Source organism: Ictidomys tridecemlineatus, chromosome 3 (genome assembly GCF_052094955.1).
Source record: "Ictidomys tridecemlineatus isolate mIctTri1 chromosome 3, mIctTri1.hap1, whole genome shotgun sequence".
NCBI lineage: Eukaryota > Metazoa > Chordata > Mammalia > Rodentia > Sciuridae > Ictidomys > Ictidomys tridecemlineatus.
In genome coordinates this window covers 14551380-14570626 of record NC_135479.1, presented here as the reverse complement: position 1 = coordinate 14570626, position 19247 = coordinate 14551380, and the positions used below count along the sequence as shown (strand labels likewise).

Sequence of the window (19247 nt, the reverse complement as noted above, 5' to 3'; positions counted from 1 at the left end):
ATGCCGGACAGACAGTTCTCTCATCCTCAGAAATGCCTCCTACTAACACACACACACACACACACACACACACACACGTGAACCGTCTCCAAACCAGGTGCATTCACACCTACCTGGAATCCTAGTGACTCAGAAGGCTGAGACAGGAGGATCACAAGTTTAAGGTAAGCCTCAGCAACTTAGTGAGACATTCTCTCAAAATAAAGTAATAAAATGGACTGAACATGTGCCTCAGTGGTAAAATGCCTCTGGGTTCAATTCTCAGTACCAAAAAGAAATGCCTCCTGCTATCCCTTTGGTCAAATGCTCCACACATTACCAATCCCAGAAAACCTTGATCTATCCCCAATTCTTGTAGTCTTTTCCAAAATGTCACATAAATGGAATCCTATGGTCTTTTGAGTTTGGCTCCCTTTACTTGGCATAATCCCTCTGAGAACACTCCAAGCTTGGGCATCTATGTATAGTTCCTTGCTTTTTATTGTCAGTTGTATGGGTGTACCATAATCTGCCTATCTATGTACCCCTTCAAGGGCATTTTAGTCCTCCCTGTTTGGGGGGATTATGAATAATGTTACTGTGAACATTTATGTTTAGAGATTTTGTGTGAAAGTGCTGTCATTTTTCTTGGGTAAACACCCAGGGACCACTGGGTCACATGGTAAGTGTATGTCTGACTTTACAAAAAACCTTTCAGGGCTGGGGATGTGGCTCAAGCTTAGGGCCTGGCATGCGTGAGGCCCAGGTTCCATCCTCAGCACCACATACAAACAGAGATGTTGTGTCCTCCGAAAACTAAAAAATAAACATTAAAAAAACAAAATTCTCTCTCTAAAAACTGTTTAACTTCTTTTCAAAAATGGCCATTTTGCGCTCCCAAACCTAAGTATTGGATACTTGGCATCCTCAACAGCTTTTGGTATTTAAAGCTTAATCTTAACACATCAGTGTAAGTAAATGACAGCACGCACACTTCCAATCAAGTACATAGTATACAAAGATTCTGACAATGTAATTACTAGACAGCTATCACTGAATCAATACTTCATCTCATTTTTGCACAAGACAGTGAAAACATCTTCATTTCGAGAATCTGTGGAAGATCTATATATCCCCAAGTAGAAACTGTACTACAAGGTAATAACTATTGCAGTGACAAAAGTTTAGACCACAAGGAAAATAAATAATCGTCTCGAGGGTTCTTAACACTTGTAAAAACAACTACTTCTTTGGACCAATGAGGAATTTTTTAAGTTTAAAGATTACATAGAAAATAATGAAAATAAGAACCCTCATTCAACAGACTCATAGGTTGGACTGCTTTTATTAGTTTAAAAAAAAAAAAAAGTAAATTATGCTGGGGTTGTGGTCAGTGGCAGAGCGCTTGCCTAGCATGTGTGAGGTACTGGGTTCGGTTGTAAGCACTGCATATAAACAAATGAATAAAAAAAAAAAAGGCCCATCAACAACTAAAAATATGTATTAAAAAAAACCGGTAAATTTTCCTAATTAAAAGGAAAAATTATTTCTAAGAAAAACATAATTTTTATTTTTAATTTTGAGACAGGGTCTTGCCAAATTGTCTAGGCTGACCTCGAAAAGAAGGTCTCATACAATTTAGTCTCCTGTCTGTAAAGGTTTCTTTTGCATGCAGTAAAGGAATCGCTAATTGCAACCAGCGATCAAGATATGGAAAAAAATTTGAAGAATTCCAGGACTGTACAACCCTCACACTTCTCGCTTAGACGCCCAGCTCTATGGTTGGTGTGTGACCACTCTATACTCTGGAGGACCTAGCAAGCACAGCCAATCATCAGACAACTTTACATGCACATGGTCAGAGGTGTGTTTTTTTTCTATTGGTTAATAGCGGTAAAGCCCACCCCACCACTTCCGTTGTGCTCCTTTAAGTAAAAGCCACAGGCGCTTCTCAGCCTTTCGGCGGCAGCAAGGTGAGGTGTGCTCTCTTCTGCTGTGTGGCAAAGCAGGCCCGGGACTTGGGTGGGAGGCTTTCAGCCAGCAGTGATGACATTCCAAATAAAGCACGTGTTAGACTGCTGACGCTGGTGATGCGAACTGTAGTCTGAGCTGGCTGTCGCGGCGGTGGGTGAGGAAGGGCGGGCGGGTTCACTCCCTCTGACACACTGCTGTTGCTTTTGCAGGTCTGTCCTTGCGGAGGACGTCGGATTTAATCCTTAATTTCAGCGCTTCCACACTCCTTAATCTCCAACCTTCTCAATAAAATGATTTGACAACAGCGCTGGTGTCTGTGTGTATGTGTCTGCCTCATTGGCGACGCGTTGCCTTTGAGCCCCTGCTGCGCCTGCGCGTGGCGCCGGGGGTCAGGCTGCAGCGCCAGAGGACGTGCTCGCGCATAACTGGGGCCGCCTGCCTCTCGCTGGCGGCCCTTTTAACCGCGAGCTACATGGCCATGCCCAGGATCAGCGTCGATGCTGCTGGAGGTGGGCAGTTTAGAGGGAGGATTCAGCTGCAGTGTCCTGGGGGATGACGGAGATAGCTATAGGCCCCACTGCCTAGTTTGTGTGAGTGTACCCGTTATTTTCCTCTCCCAAATTGCATACCTTTGTTGCTCCACTAAGTCCCACGCCCTCAGTATGGGATTAGTGAGACGTGCGGGTTTAGTTGCATGCTGTGGAATGGCAAGAGGGGAGACTGATGTAGATCTTGAGCAATAGGATTTGATGGGAACTGGCTTTGGCCTGGATCTGAGTTTTAATTTCTGGCTAAGGTGTAGCTGTGATATAAAAAAAGCAGGCAAGCGCCTTGACGACAGTGGGCCTAAAATTTTGGGGAAGCTAATTATCCCAAGAAACCTGAGCAACTCGGGTGACTGAAATGCGTTGTACCTAAAAGACCACGCAACCTCACAGTTCTCCAGTTGAGATCTTGCACTTGGCCTAGTGTTGAAGGGCAAATGAGATTGGGTTCTCAAAATGTGAAGTGAGGAAGAATGAGGACTCCGATTGGGGTCATTGTATTGATTGAGCCACACAAGGTCGCAAAGATGCCACATAATTGTACTGATGCTTTAGGGAAGCAGGTCTGGACCAGTTTTTCCCAAAAACGGTCCAGTTTACCAAAAGAAGTCTCCTAACTTTTCAAAAAGTAGTCAGATTGTTCCACCTTTAAAAAAAAACCCACTGTTATGTTTCTTCAGAAGGAAGCTCAAAATCATTTTGTACAACCGAAGGCTTCCTCAATTATAAAGAAAAGCCAATTAGATCCTTTTATATAATTTTATCTTCTGACACTTAAAATGACTAGTACAGTGACCATCCAGTAAATGAAGGCTACTATTGCCAGGCAGCAGCCCAAGTGCCCAGCATTATTTATTCTGTCCTTATCTAAACAGGATTTAGTAGAAATAACTTAGATGCTTATCTAGTATTGACATGAGATGTTTATTTTGTGAAACAACGCAAGCTATTGTAAATCCCCACATACTATTTTTAAGTGCAATAGGGTACAGTCCTGTAATCTCTACATAGTAGTGCATCTAGTCCTTTGCCTTTAGTTATTGCACAAAAGTTATAATAGACCAGTGAAAAAGACATGCGGACTCTGACAGGTAAATCAGCCTACACAATGAGAAATTAGAACAGTACACTGGGTGGAATGGTCAAATAATTTAAGTCAAATGTTTTAATGGTGCAATAATCAAGGGTTCAAATATATTTTTTCAATATATTAATTTCTTTAAAGTCATGTTCAGGCAAGGTGCTGTTTACAAAACCACTCTTAGCTTTGTCCACAGATGTAAGTTTTAAAAGTTATCCAAGGTAATTGACATTGGATGCAGCTTTAAACAATAAATTGAATTAAGTTTACTTCTCAAAGCAAATTATACAATTAGCCCCCAAACTTGTAAACTAAACATTATGACACAGATGCACAAAATTAAGTTGGCAACATTAAAGAAAAGTCACATGTCTATTTTGAGACGTAGTGTTTGATGTTGAGCAAATGTTTGGTCTTGACTCTTAAAAATAATTATACAGCAGTTCTCCGTTTGGCCATGAGGAAGGAACTGCCCACAAAACTCCCAGACCAATTAAGTTAACAAAGCATTCAGATTCCTAAATGAAGCTTTCTGGAGCACACAGGAAATGCCAGATGAAAGACCGTGGCTCTGGCTTTCTGGCTCCACCCCATCTATACTAGGGAGATACAGTCATTATGTGCACTGTTTGACTTTGTCACATAAGCTCATGTCTCAGGAAAACAATCAGGATTAGAAGCAAGGTGATTGTACCTCATTGGTAAAGGCTTGGGATGGTTTGATCTCATGGCTTTGCCTAACGTTCACATAAATCTCACTGTCTCCACCCCAGCTGAAAGTATTAGTGTATGTGTTCTATGGCTACTTGCTTCCAAAATGCACAATAATCATGGGGAATAAAAAGTTACTATGCCTGTCTCTTTACCAACAATGAAATGGCTCACAAAATTCCACTCCACACAATACCATGTTGACATTCTGGGAGTGTGGAGGGCTGCAATTGTGTACAAAGTGTCCAGTGAAAAAGTTCCATTGTGCATCAGCTGCCTGAGGAAAAGCTTTGGAGAAGTTGAGGAGGCAAGGGGAAGCCTTCCAGTTGAACAGCTTTGCTCTGAATGTGCTTGTTTGCTGCCACAAAAACTGGTAGACTTTTTAAAAAGCCACGATGTGAGTCACTTAACTTCTGGACCCATCATGATGTTTCTTCTGCTCTCCTTTGCCAAATCAAAGCTTTGCAGCAGGCAATCCAGACACCTGTTACCGGATGCGGGGAATGACACCTCACAGTGGAATGGGCACCAGCAGGCAGAGGGCATAAGCAGTCCTTGAAGAGACAATAGCTGTGGCACAAGTAAAGGCCAGGACCACAGCACAGATGGCAGCCAAGAACCCCACACCTGGAGCTAGGTCTCATAATACTGGGAACATCTCATCTTCACCCATCACAGCTGGTCAGCAGCCTCCACAGGTGGGTCTTTCAGGAGGCAGGAAGTAGAGCGAGGGTCCATGGCTGAATGCATTATAGGAATATAAACATCATCCATGTTTGGCATGACAAAAACTTTCTGTAGGGAGATATTAAAGAACAGCCATGTGGAATAATGCTTTGTTAGGCTGTCCCCCTCTTTTGTTCTGATAATCTTAGGCTTTAGACAAGTTAAAAATATATGTATATGTGAGAAAACTTTACCCACACATTCCAAACCAATTCCTCCACCATGCTTTAGTTTAGAAAAAGCCAAGGTATTACACCAGTGCATGAAGAACCCAGTATGTCAGTTCTGAAGCAGAAACACTGGATAAAATAACAAGCATTAAACAACATTAATTTAGGAGAACTAGATTAACTGCTGACAATATTTCCAAATTATGTCCAGAACACATACTCCAAGTGAATGTATTTTTATTTATTTTAAATGTTATCAACAAAATGTAAGCTAACTTTTTTTTTCAAACCCAAACCACACACAAAGCTATCTATAAAAGAAATCCTATTACAGTTAATGCCCAAAGGATAATCTGATTGATTATAATGGCGCTTTGCTTGTTTATAAAATAATTTTATATGTGAATTTTGTCAATGTACTCAATCCTCCATAATTACTCTTACAAAAGCATACACAAAAAACCAAGTGAGGTGCTATGGTAGAGAAAAACAGCTATCCTTCCATTTCTGAACTTGTATTGAGTGCACCAGCATCCAATCTCTGCCCTCTTTTCCCTTCTCTTGCTCCTTGGAGTCCATAACCCCTACTAAAAGCGATGACCCACCCACCCAAATTCCCGTGTAGGATCTAGGGATACAAGAGAAAGGAAAAAATTAACAGCATGAGAGTCTTTCTCCAAACTAGGTTCAAAGAACTTTCCCACTTGGTGATAACAGTAAGCTTTTTCAGAAATAGGTTATCAGTTATATTTAATCTCTAACTTAAAAAAATTTTTTTTTTAGTTACAGATGAACACGATGCCTTTATTTATTTATTTTTATGTGGTGCCTCACACATACTAGGCAAGCGCTCTGCCACTGAGCCCCAGCCCCAGCCCTCTAACTTTTAAATAATAATATGATTTTGAAAAAATCTTAAAATATCCCATCATGAAAAGGATGTAGGTCTTCTTCAGAATGTAAAATTCATCCCAAAGTAAACAAGTTGTTTGCTAATTCACAAAAAATTGAAAGACAACTATGCTTCAAATAACTGATTAAGGAGCTGGAGGTACAGCTCAGTGGTAGAGCACTTGCTTAGCAGGCACGAAGCCCTGGGTTGATCCACTCACTACACCACAAAACATCTGATTGAAATGTGGTGAGAATGGCTCATTCCAAGGCCTCAGCTACACTGCATTATATCTGATGGCAGAATACAGAAAACAGGCGTGGAGAACGCACTCTGGCTGAGCAAACTCCAAGGATGTAGAAGATATCTGGAGGGGGGCCTGATTCCTCTTGGACTCCCAGGGTACTTGGTCCCTAGGACATGAGCAAGGTATGAATACCACACCAGGGCAGGGAGCGACTTCCCTGAAGGCAGCCAGGTGTTGCCAGCTGGTCAATTCCAAACTTTACATGGGAGGGACAAAGTCCAGAGAGTCCCAACTGGCTTACTGGTACAAGATGTCATCATTTGGCTCTCTGACCCACATCTAGGTCTCTTCTGAAGACTATTTAGTAATGTTCTGTGAATATGCCTCAGGGCTTTTGAAACTGTACTTTTTTTTTTTAGTAGATGGACACAATACCTTTATTTTGTTTGTTTATTTTTATGTGGTGCTAAAGATCGAACCCAATGCCTCACATGTGCTAGGCAAGAGCTCTACCACTGAGCTATAGCCCCAGCTCTTGAGACTGTACTTTTGAAAATGGTTATTAATTGCTTTTAAGTAATAAAATAATTTTTGGAAAAATGGTAACAAAATATACTATCATGAAAAGAAAGTAGTCTTTTTCAAAAGGTGAAATTCATCACAAAGTAAACAACTCCTTTGCTAATCCACAAAGTCCTGAAGGACAACTGTGCTTTAAAGTATTATTGAGGATTGAGTATTACTGAGGATTCAGTGCACTGCAAAAATTCACACATAAAATTATCTTATAAATGAAGCACTGTTTTATGCTCATGTTTAATCATATGTGTTATCTCTGGGATGAAGGTCCAAACTAAGTAGTTTGTTTTATTTTATTTTCTCTTTTTTGGTCCCAGGGATTGAACTCGGGGGCACTTAACCACTGAGCCTATCTCCAGTCCTTTTTTTTTTTTTTTTGAGCAAAGTTGTTTAGGACCTTGCTAGATTGCAGACTCTGGCCTTGAATTGTGATCCTCCTGCCTCAGCCTTCGGAGCTGTTGGGATTATAGACACGTGTTGACATGTCCAAGAGGTCCATGGTTTTCACTGGATTCTCAAAAGAGGATACCTGACCCAGAAGAAGTGAGTTCAGGACCTCTATTCTACCCAGAGCTTTCATACTTGGAGTGAAACACAGATAACACTGTGGGTTTACCTGAAATTCTTGCTCTAGTTTCTTCTCTATCCAGTCTGTCACATGAACTAAAGTCACTTCTCTCTCTCCAAGTTTTGGCCTAGCTTTCAGCTCCACATAGGGCGGCTTCCGGAAACCATACCTTTTTGAAGAAAACAAGTAATAACCACATTTAGAAGCAGAGAAAAGAAGTAGACAAGCACTAATGGCAAGCACTCCTCATTCACATGGGACTTTATTACTACTTGAAGTGCTCTCTTATTCTGAGAATCCCTTCTAAAGCCAATTCAGCACAGCAAGAGTGAATTGTGAGTTGCCTGTGTCCTCTGGACAGGGCTATGATGGATTTAGATCAGTTTTGATGCAATGGGAAAGCCAGGAAGCATAAGTCCATGATCTGGGAATTCTTTTGTGGTTTTTGTTTTCCCCTCAAATAGTAATTTGTTAAATTTTCATAAAATAAGATAATGTATATTACAAAAGCTAAAACATAAGGGTGTAAACTGGAACTTGAAAGACATAGCCTTTCTTTGAATGTCATCTCCAAGAAAGGACCATTGAGAGGAGTGGGGTCAATTTTCCTCACATCTTCCTAAGCATGCGTAGACAGAGGACATTCTATAACCTGCTTCTTCTCCTCACACTCCACACTGTGTATTTTATGGCCTCCTGGGAAGCACACTGGCACTCAGAACTGTTAGCAAAGTAGACAAGACACTGTGTGCTATCATACTACCTAAGGATGTTAATCTGTCATGAACCAGTGACTTAGAAATACAATGTCAAATTGCTACAAACATTTCTAAGTGCTCTCCCTATCTTTACTTATCTCTGCGGTTCCACAGCAGAGAGTTCAGCACTGGAGCAGTGATGGGCAACATTAGCTGAGATGCCTTTATTTTGTCCCTTACTGAGCAGTGCCATTTATTTTATTTTATTTATTTTTTTATTTTTATTTTTTTAAAGAGAGAGTGAGAGAGAGAGAGAATTTTTAATATTTATTTTTTAGTTCTCAGCAGACTTGACATCTTTGTTGGTATGTGGTGCTGAGGATCGAACCCAGGCCGCACGCATGCCAGGTGAGCACGCTACCGCTTGAGCCACATCCCCAGCCCAGAGCAGTGCCATTTATAATTGCTAAATCTAAAAGGCTGGCAGTAAGGAGAAGAAATATTTTACCAACTCATTGTTTAAAAAGAAATATTTCTAAATGATAAGATTATGGGCTTTTATTTTGTCTTTTCATCATACTCATTTTTCAATCTCTCTCTACTTAACCACCATATGACTTTCAGAAAATAAAATCTAAAAAGGTGTTAAGTTATCCTGGGAAACACCAGTGTTATCATTCCTCCTCTGATTATTTCTACAGAGCCTCCTGGATACAATGGATATGCACAGCATGCTGGTTTCCCTCTGGGATGGATAACAGTTATAGTTTTACTAAGAGTGTAGTTTATGATACAATGCAGTTCCTTCTGCAATTACTGTATATACTATACCTACTGTATAGGATTTAGATTGCCAAATTTTTAAAAAAACTTTTATTTTATTTATTTTTATGTGGTGCTGAGGCTCGAACCCAGCACTTCGCATGTGCTAGGTGAGCGCTCTACCTCTGAGTCACAACCCCAGCACAGATTGCCAATTTTAAAACTGAGATTCACAGAGAGATGCTGGACTTATGAAAAATTTATTTCAATGATTCTCAACCTTGGGTTAATCACTGCAACTCCCCCAAAGCCTGACGTATGGGCCAGGCATATCTGTATTTTTAGCAAGTCCCCATGTAATTCTAACCTGCAGGTGGAGATGAGAACCAACTTTTTGGACAGACCTCCTACCACAAGCACCAAGTACACGTGCTCCAGCCTCCTGGATGTCAAGATCTAACTCAGGATTCTCTCTAACCACCTGGACTTTACTTGGATGTGTAATTCCCACCCCACCAAGAAGCTGTGAGAATTAATCAAGTGGTACAGTCAGAGAATACAGGACAGAGAATACCAGTTTGCTACGAAGGGCAGCTGTTATCACTGATAGAGGAGTAATCTTTAGGGTGGAGGAGGATTGAGAATAAAAACAGCTCATCCCATAAAATTCAAGCATTCACCTTAACTTTTTCTGACATGTGAAGATGGATCCTTAAATGTGAATTAACCATTCACAGAAGAAAGTGCGATCAAATTTACAACGAATATTGGGGTTCCATGAAAATAGTGGGAAAAAGCTCCTGTCCATGGTACTTGCCCTAATCCCAAAGTTAAGCAGGCTGGGTGGGATGTTTATGGTCATGCAACAAAAGGAATCACTTGCTGTCTTTAAGGACCCTCCCCGTACCATATTCGGTCAGTTGGGGGTGGTGGAATGTTGACCGCCAGGGTTCCTCGACATTCTTGTACTTCAACAGTTAGCAGCAAGGGGGTATTGGAGACTTCTTCAATCTTCTTTTTAATGAACTCTGTCTCTGTTGCTTTTTGGAAATATTTTGACTTGGTGATTTTATCAACAAACCTCATAATCTTACTCGTTCGATGACCTCCAACATATCTTCAGACAAGGAACAAAACAGGATGTTAGTATAGGCTTTGCTCTTTCACAAACAAAACCTCATGGCTCTGTGTTCACCTTACTTGACAGCAGTTTCTCAACCATGGCACTCCTGATTTTCTGGACTAGGTAATTCTGGGTTGAGGGGGGTCCGTCCTGTGTACTGTTGAATTTTTAGTTGTCCCTGGCCCCACCTATTTCAATGGCAACAGCAGACTCCCCACTCATGACAATCAAAAATCTCTATAATATTGGCAAATGACCCCATGATGGGAGTCAAATCTCCCTCAGATGAGAATTAAAAGCACCTGACTTGACAATGGAGAGAGTTGGGCAAAGTCCTCAATTTGGAAAAGCCACCCCCGCCTCTTATTGCTGTTCAAGTTGCTGAATACAAGTTCATGTCTTCTTAAGTGAAATCCCACCATCTCCAAACAGTAAACGGCAAACCAGGCTGCACCAATAGGGATACAAAACAGTGACTCACTGCTTGTCTTTGGGAGGTGTCATATAAACTCTAAGGTGCAAATACTTTTCAAAGGGCTTGAAACTTCTTAAAGGAAAATGCTACATCAAACTGACAAGCTAGAAGATCAAGAAAATAAGCTTCTGTGTCAGGCCATATCTACCTAAAACGCCCTGAAAAGAGGGGATATTTGTTTTAAAAATCCTCCACAGCTCCAGAGCATCAGGAATACTATATGTAAAGGGAAAAGTCTTTTTCTTTCTTTCCTTTTTTTTTTTCTTTTTTGCGGTGCTGGGCATCAAATCTAGGGCCTGTGCAGCTGGCCAAGCCCTCTATCACTGAACTGCACCCCCAGCCCCAAACAATCATTCTTAAGAAGATCAATCAGTTACATTTAAAATAATGCACACAAACTTTTTAGCAACAGCTTCTCAAAGGTTCTCTACTCATCTTCTCTAGGATTTTAAAAGTAAATAGGTAGATATTTTCTTTTTCCTCTTTTTTCTTTCAGTATTGGGTATTGAACTGAACCCAAGGCCTCATTCATGCAAGCAAAGCACTGTACCACTGAGCTATATCAGCCCTTTTTCAAACTTTATTTTGAGACAGGGTCTCTTTAAGTTGTTCAGGCAGATCTTGAACTTGCCATCCTGCTGCTTCAGCATTCCAAGTAGCTTGGGATTACAAGTGTGTGCCACCCACCCAGCTAAATCAATATTTTTATACAAAAGTTTCTGAATCATCTGACTTCTCAGTAATCTTAAGTTTCTTCAGCTCCCTTTTAATAATTCAAAGATCCTTATATAGAGGCTGTTTAAGCACTCTGATAATTCTGCTATCCAAGTAACAGGCAAAGAGAGCCCCTAAATGAAGTTCATAATCTAGAAGATCAGCTAAGTCATTCATATTTAAAAAATACACCCAAGATATCATCTGAATGGTTTCAGCTTTGTAGGGACTAGTAGCTCCAGGGCAGCAAGTGGGTCCAGCTTCAGGAGAGGGAGGTTCTCTTCTCTCCACTGGGCACCAGGGGGAGGTGGTGTGCAGGGTAGGCCCCTCTGAAGATACAGGGAGGGCTCTGCACAGTGAGCATGCAGTTCACCTTCTCTTGCTGTGGGGAGCCATGGTATCAGTACCCTCTTAAGAAAGAAAAGCTATACAAGTCTTTTCTCTCTGTGACTTGGAATTTAAACAAGCCACTGACACTGTCTATTAATGCAAAAAAATCACTCAACTCACTGTTAAGGAGGAAAAGATTATGGAGGAAAGAGGGGGAAAAGGTTTACTCTCAACTTGCCACCCTGACCCCTAGAGTCTCCAGAAGCCCTTATCCACTTACCCCTCAGCCCCTGGGAGGAGCTGTTTGTCTCCCCCACTGGGATCTGGTGCATCATCTTCATCAGAGGAGCCAGCACTAGAGGATTCCTCATCACTGTCGGCTAGACAGTAAGCCCTGGGCCTGCAACTGAACAGGGGACAGTCAGCAGTACAGCTGGCCCACTGCTCTCAGAGCACTTGTATGCATGTCCGCGCATGCCCAGACACACACACACACACACACACACACACACACACACAGGCTCAACCACAGGGGATCAAGATGGCACCTCTATTACACACTGTCATTGTCTCCAACCAACCAAGAAAGAGGCCTAATCCAAGAGTACAAGGATTGACCTGCTTCCCCAGGAGACTCCAGCACCAAGTCCCCTAACAGGATTGAAGAGGACTTGGGCCCAGAAGAGTTTGCTTTTGAGCATGCGTCAGGGCAGGTGGTGATTTTGTCAGTGATGCAGCAGGAGCCAAGTGGGAGGGTAAATGGAAAGTATGGATGGTTGTAGGAGTGAGGTGACAGCTAATGCTGGTAACAGGACCACCTCTCACTGATGATGAGGACATGCGGGCAAGTCCCTTGCCTCTGGCTGAGTCAATAATTGTAGTGCTTCCTGTTTTCATTACCTCCCAAATTAGTTTTGACCCAAGACTCCTTCCTAGTGAAACTACATATCTATCTTACTCCCCCCCACCACCTGCCCCATCTCTTGAGGGTCACAGAAAAAGTCAACAACCACAAGGTGTAAGTCTCAAGGGACTTGAGGAAGCAAGTGACATGAGAACCCAGGGGCTTTCATGGAGAAGTACAAGTTTAAAGATCATTCCTTTTACTAAAATAACAGAAAGCCTCACCAGAGAACAACAACCCTCATTAATTTCTCTGGGTTGGAAACTCCAGTTTCCAGAGGCATCAGCTTACTGGATCAGCAGCAGAGGTGAGAGACCAAGGCTCCCTGCTGAGGGACACTGGGGGCTTCTTAGCTGACCTTCAGCTCCACCAAGGCAGCTCTCCCTTCCTGGACTGTGGCTTTGCCACAAACAGTACTGACAGGGACCTGTCTCTGAGGCTCAGGGACTAAATCAAGATAAAATGGATGAGGGAGAGAGTTCTTCTGAACAGAATTAGGCAACCAAATGTTCACTAAGCAGAGGTTGGGCCTTAAATTGTTGATAAGGACAAAAGTATCGAGATAGGGTAATTTTACAGTAGAGATAGGCCCTGTCTTCCTGCAGCTGCAGGTCTTTGGTTTTCCTCTGACACCGTTCTTGGGCCACCAGAAGCCCACCAGGGCAGTCATCTCCGGATCATTGAGGACATGGGTAGAGTGCACATGCTGTTGTGGTCATGAAGGGCCAGCAGTACCCCAGCATCATGTACAGGAGGGCAGGACTGAAGTCGCCACATCTGAAACAGGAGCCCGGCTGTAAGAGGATCCCAAGAATGTCCTCTCTGGAAGGACATGAGGATCTTGCTCAACCTCAGCTCTGAAATGTTAGAGCCAGCCCTAGAGCCAGCAAGCTGGACTTCCACAGTAAAGGGGAGCTCTGTCTACAGAACAAAGGCCCCTCATCCCATCCTCCAGGAGCACCTGATTGCCCTTCTCCCTCCTTCCATCACAAGCCTGGCTAGTTCAGGAAGGGTTTCTGGGCACTGGTTGTTCACAGAGCCATTTCAGAGAATTCTGTGGTTAGCAGCCCTCACGGAGATCTTTCGTATCCAACGTATAGCACAAAACATTCACAAGAGAGCATAACCCCTGTGTCTTGAGATGAGGTCAGTCAGAGATATAAACTGCCAACCCACACACAGCTACCCTACCTCTCCATCAGAAGACAGGTGGCTGTGCTCTTTGGCTCTCAGGCCTTGCTCTGTTTTGACAGGACAGGGTCTGCTCCCCATCCACACAGCACAAAGGGCTGCCTGCAGGACCTAAGATCAGAGGGAGATCTGCTGAGCCACTCACTTGTGTTCCCATCTGTGTGTGTCATTTGGCAGCTCCAGACCCTGGGCAAAAGATGCCAAAGGCTAAGCCTGCAGTGAGCTCTCAGGTTCCCTAACTAATCCTCTGTAGTACAGAGAATAAGACAAATTTTGTGGTCTGAAGTGAGGAATTTAGATAATGCTATATCAGTTAAAGCAGATCAGAAGATGTGAAATTCTGATTTTGACCAAGTGGTACCTTTAAAGTCTGCACTGGGAGCTGTATTATGCAATACCAATACTTCCAATAAGTACTGAGCCACATGTGTGGCTCAATGTTTGGCTGATATTTGTTTATAACTGAACATGCATTTTATGATCTTGACCTCATGATGCCAGCAAGAACTTCAGAGAAAGACACACTGCACATCCTCATAGAAGATGTGTTTGAAGGTAATGGGCCTAACGGCTTTAAACACACATCAGAATTCCATATGAGTGTGCTGCCCTCTCAGAGAGCCACCTGAACAGGCTTGTTCCAGTCATGTGGCCTCTGCTGCACATCTTTTTGGAATGTGTTTGGGGTCAGGCACAAGAAAAAATGATCGTTTTTATCACCAATGCTTTGCCTTGAATGAAAAAAAAAATTTTTTTTCTTGGTCTCATAATCACCATGACCTCTGACAAAGACTAGTTATGTCTATACCATCTACAAAGCAAGATGACTTGCTATCCCTCAGGATGGTTAAAAGAATGTCAGATTCCTGAGGCAATTCTAAAATGCAGCTTAAGAAATGCTCTAAGTGAAGAGACTGTAATTAGATTCTACAGCCCTATAAGAGACCACATTTATAAAAAATGTATTAATTTTCTTTAACTTAAAGGAAATCAGTCCCATGCCTCTGCTGCAGACACACATGAGTACACAGTCATCAACAAGACCAAGTCACAATGGAAACTGCGAGTTCTTGGCTCCCAGAAGGTCAGGGGTCTGGGGGTCGAGGGATGGTGAAATAGACCAGTAGCCCAATATGGAGGTCAGAGGGGGATGCCCTATGAGAACCTGCACACAGGCCCAAGCTGTAGTAGTGAGGAAGGAACAGGCCAATACCGTACATGCAAAATGCTTTCCTTTGATCCATATGGGTCCTCTTTAGGTCCTTTCCTAAGGTTTAATCTGCTCAGCTCACTACCTGAATTCCTTTTTTATTTGTTCATTTGTTTTTTGCAGGATTGGGGAGCAAACCCAGGGCCTTAATGTGTTAGGCAAATGCTCTATCAGTGAACTATATACTCCCAGCTCTTGAATTCCATTTCCAATACTTACTGATGTTAACTATAATGTGTGACAAAAAAGCTATCTAGGAAAGGCAAAACCTAGAAGAAAAATGTCTATGAATACACAGTGGGCACACATTTCAAAGGGAAGGGACTTCACTGGAACAAAATAACACAGATTTAAATTTCTCCATCTTGCCCTAAGATGCCACAGGTAACAGACTTCCTGCCAGGAAGAGACTTCTTCCAGGTGGAGTAGCATCTCCTCAGAGACTCCCCAAAGTATAATCATTTGCACACTTGAATGGGCACTGAAAAAAGCAAGATAAAGCTTAGGCCCTGCCAGAGCCAGACACTGGGAACAAACCCCTGTGTTGAGTGTGGCCCTGGACAGGTGATCACAGGCTGAAGGGAGGCCTGGGGGAGAGGGCCACTACTGGCCCATCCCACAGTCTGCTCTTTGGAGGTTTAATATTAAGGAAGAGTGTCAGTAGCAAAGATCACATGCCTCATAAAAGCTACTACGTGTGCTGCCTTCTGTCTCTCCTCTGCCACTTAGCCTCAACGTGATCCCAGCTGCTCATGACTGAAGAACTGAAGAAGTGGATTCTAGAATCACTTCTGGGATTAGGTTCTTAACCACAGATGGGTTTTTAGAGGCTCCCAGAAACTTTGAGTCAAATGATGCCTGTGGAGGCATCTTCTGAAAGAAAACTCCAGAGTGCTCAGGATCCCCAAGGGGTTCTTTTTTGCAAAAAAAATGATTAAGGGTCCATTTTCCTAGGTCTTTTCCTTCCCAGATGAAGTGCTTTTAGATTGTATACTTTGCTTTTTTTGAGGGGAAGAGAATATTGGGGCTTAAGCCTAGGGCACTTTACCACTGAGGTATATTCCCAGTTCTTTTTATTTTTTGCTTTGAGACAGTCTCACTAAGTTGCTGAAGCTCACCTCAAATTTGCAATATGTGTGCTACCACACCCAGTTTTGCTTTTAAGAATAAATGGCAGGCAATTACACATCAATATATAATTTAACATCCTCACGGGAAGAAGCAAAACATTTTATGCCAAACTCTTCTAGGAAAAAATGGTACTTTAGAAGTATATTAAAAATTAAATTTGATACCACCACATTCTTAAAGCCAAGGGTTTTCTCACTCAGTCTGGAGACCATGGCTTGCTTAGGAATATGTGCACCCTCTGATCAGTCACAGTTTGTGAGCCACATAAATGGCAGTGAATGTGGAATGCCTAAGTGACCAGGACCAGGGACCTGGCCTTATTGGCAACCTGATGCCCAAGAACCCCTTTCCAGTGGAGAATTTGAACCTCTGTGCCGGCACAGAGCTGTTTTCAGAAAGGGCTCCCTGCATAAATCCTTCTAACTGAAACTTGTGTCACTGCTACCATTTAGTAGACCTCTTTTCTTCCACTCCTCCATTTTTTGGGGGTGGTGCTGGGGATGGAACCCAGGGCCTCATGCTTGATAGGTAAATGCTCTACCAATGAGCTACAATGAGCTACACCCCAGCCCTGGAGACCTCATTTTCAAGACTATTTCTGCAACTCTGCCGTCACAAGGCTGGACGGATGGTGCTAAGCTGTGCATGGGGACAGGCGTGGGGCAATGGAAAAGAAGTGGTGAGGGCTAGCTCAGGACCCCAGCAATTCTAACTGGGGAAGTCTGTGAGATTTTACCTGTTAGCAAAGCTTTGCCTCTATTCCCAACCCCAGTCCTTATAGGACCTGGACTACGCCTTCACATCTAGGAACACAATGAAAAGACAGGCCTCTTCATGCTTTCACATGGGACCAAACAAGACTCAGCACTTACAGGGTATGAATGCCACAGGGAGAGTTGATAAGTACCACTCACCAGAAAATACAAATCCACAGATTGCCGAATCCAAATACATTTTAACAAATAGCAGAAAATGAAAGGAAAATAGTAGATATAAGTTAGATTGCATACAGAAGGTGAAATTCTCCAATTATTAAAACAGGAATATTTTATTAAGTAACTTACATAAATCAGGATAATCAAAGCAAAAGAATAATCTTGCAGGTATAACCCAGCTCCCCCAGTCTGCCATTATCACATGAAGCATGAATGAGAACAGTAGGTCAGTATTGTAGCTAAGCAAAAATCCTACAGCCCGGGTCTTGCATTTAGCTTCTGTGAAGGTGGCCCCTTATGTTATTTCCCTGTCATTGTACTGTTTAGTCCACATAAAGGAAATACAGAACAAGAAATACATTTTTAATTTGATAAAAACAATGATATCACTTAAACATGTAATCAGAGCAGCCACTTTCAAGGTGTGTGGGAATGATAAAAGTTCTAGCTTATTTCCTGTACGCATTAAAGCAAAAATTTAAAAATATTAGGTTCCCTTAAGTATCTCACAAATTTGAAATATTTTTAAATCAGACACCTCTGGACACAGATACACTGTTTACAAAGAGAAGAATTTACTAAGCAAATTCATACTGTATTATTTTAGTAAAATGTTTCTCAGAACATTTGCAGAGTACCCTCTCGGCTTAAAAAAAAAAATCAACCATTTCTATAAATAATTCTGACTTGGTGATTAAAGCAATATCTCCCCAAGGGACCTTAGCCTACTCCACACAGCACTGTCTATGGCTGAGAACTGAAAGAGCTTTTGAAGAGATAATTTGATTTGCAGAGTGCTTTGTCACTCTAACGAGTCTACCCTGCTTGTCAGTGGTGCTTTCTGGGGTAATCAAGACTATTACCCAGCCCCGTGACTGTGACCCTCACAGTGTTGAGGCAGAAGACACTGTCATGGCTAAGCAAGAGATGAGAATTCATAGTCCCTGGGAAAAGCTTGGAAATTGTCCCCAAATTGCTCTATGGCCCACTTACACTGAAGTGTGCTTGCCATCCAGAGGCTCCCACACCTCAAACCTGCTTCACAGAGGCTGCAGGAAGAGGCTGGTCCCCCAGGGTTGGGTTAGTAAGTTCATATATAGCCCCTTACCCTTCTTTGCCAATTTCTCCAACCTTCAGGGCTTCAACAAGAGGCTCTTTACCTAGTTTGGTCAAATTCATTTTGGTCTCGAGAGTCATCAGAAAGGACCCATTGTAGGACATTTCCAAGTCAATCCAGAGTCCTGGAGAAATAGTGAAAAAACAGGAGGTTTTATTCCCTCCCCTCAAAAACATGACTATAAATGACAGTATAAAAACTTATATTTTCAAGTATCCAAGTCAGCATCACACTAGCAAGAAGAGGGCTGTGAGAGCACTCTACGATCAATGCGTGGGAGAAAAGAAGGAAATGGTCTGCGCGCTTGGCAAGCAGCCAGCACTGCCCCCATCACGATGGTCAAGTGAACTCAGCGCACACATCAGCACTGGAAGGACCCCATCCTCTGGCTTCTCCTCACAGGAGGAAATGGCTTGATGCAGGCAGAGTCAGATGGGTTGCTGATGGGCTGCTGGTTATAAGGCAGAAGGGAGGGGCAGAGACTTCCCCATGAGCCAGGCTGTCTCTAAGAGACCCAGAAGAGAACACTGTCTTTCCTAAAGTTCCTAGGGTTGGAGTGCAGAAAAACGGGTCAGATTTAATTGGGTACAAAGTGTGGGAACAAAAACTTTTCCCTCATCTTTCTTTTTTAAAATATTTATTTATTTTCTTTTAGAAGTAGTTGGATACTATACCTTTTTTATTTTATTTTTTATTATTTTTTTTTGAGAGAGAGAGAGAGAGAGAGAGAACTTTTAATATTTTATTTTTTAGTTTTTGGTGGACATAACATCTTTGTTTGTATGTGGTGCTGAGGATCGAACCCAGGCCACACACATGCTAGGTGAGCGCGCTACCACTTGAGCCATATCCCCAGCCCCCCTTTATTTTTTTAATTTTTTATTTTTTTGGTACTGGGGATTGAACCCAGGGCCTTGTGCACATGAGGCAAGCACTCTACCAACTGAGCCATATCCTCAGCCCCTATTTTGTTTATTTATTTTTATGTGGTGCTGAGGATCGAACCCAGGGCCTCGCACGTGCTGGACAAGCAACCTACCACTGAGCCACAACCCCAGCCCTCCTCATCTTTCTTTTTAATTTGTTCTAATTAGTTGTACATTTTGACTCATTGTACACAAAAATGGAGCTCAATTCACTACAGTTTGTGACAAAAACTTTTTGAACCTCTTTCTGGAAATTGCC

At 42.4% G+C, this 19247-nt stretch overlaps 1 protein-coding gene, 1 long non-coding RNA gene and 2 other non-coding genes across 5 annotated transcripts in view; 3 read left to right on the top strand and 1 right to left on the bottom strand.

Annotated features, from left to right (window-relative positions):
• Positions 1-1868: 1868 nt before the first annotated feature.
• LOC110598437 (uncharacterized) lies at positions 1869-9846 on the top strand. Its single transcript, XR_002484273.3, has 3 exons — positions 1869-1952; positions 2163-2543; positions 9306-9846. It is a non-coding gene; the product is annotated as an uncharacterized LOC110598437 (long non-coding RNA).
• Positions 2020-2089, top strand: LOC120884637 (small nucleolar RNA SNORD104). Its single transcript, XR_005727059.1, has one exon. It is a non-coding gene; the product is annotated as a small nucleolar RNA SNORD104 (small nucleolar RNA).
• Positions 2298-2429, top strand: LOC120884669 (small nucleolar RNA SNORA76). The gene has a single exon (XR_005727090.1). It is a non-coding gene; the product is annotated as a small nucleolar RNA SNORA76 (small nucleolar RNA).
• Tex2 (testis expressed 2) overlaps positions 3633-19247 on the bottom strand; it is a 111234-nt gene continuing 95619 nt past the window's right edge. Inside the window, exons 8-12 of one of the 2 annotated variants that reach the window (XM_078041878.1) lie at positions 18054-18186; positions 11855-11980; positions 9840-10049; positions 7521-7641; positions 3633-5085 (exon numbers count right to left, since the gene is read on the bottom strand). In XM_078041878.1, the coding sequence (XP_077898004.1) occupies positions 4963-5085; positions 7521-7641; positions 9840-10049; positions 11855-11980; positions 18054-18186 (713 nt within the window). In that variant the 3' untranslated portion in view covers positions 3633-4962. The remainder of the gene's footprint in view (positions 5086-7520; positions 7642-9839; positions 10050-11854; positions 11981-18053; positions 18187-19247) is intronic. The other variant, XM_078041879.1, reaches the window with a different exon arrangement.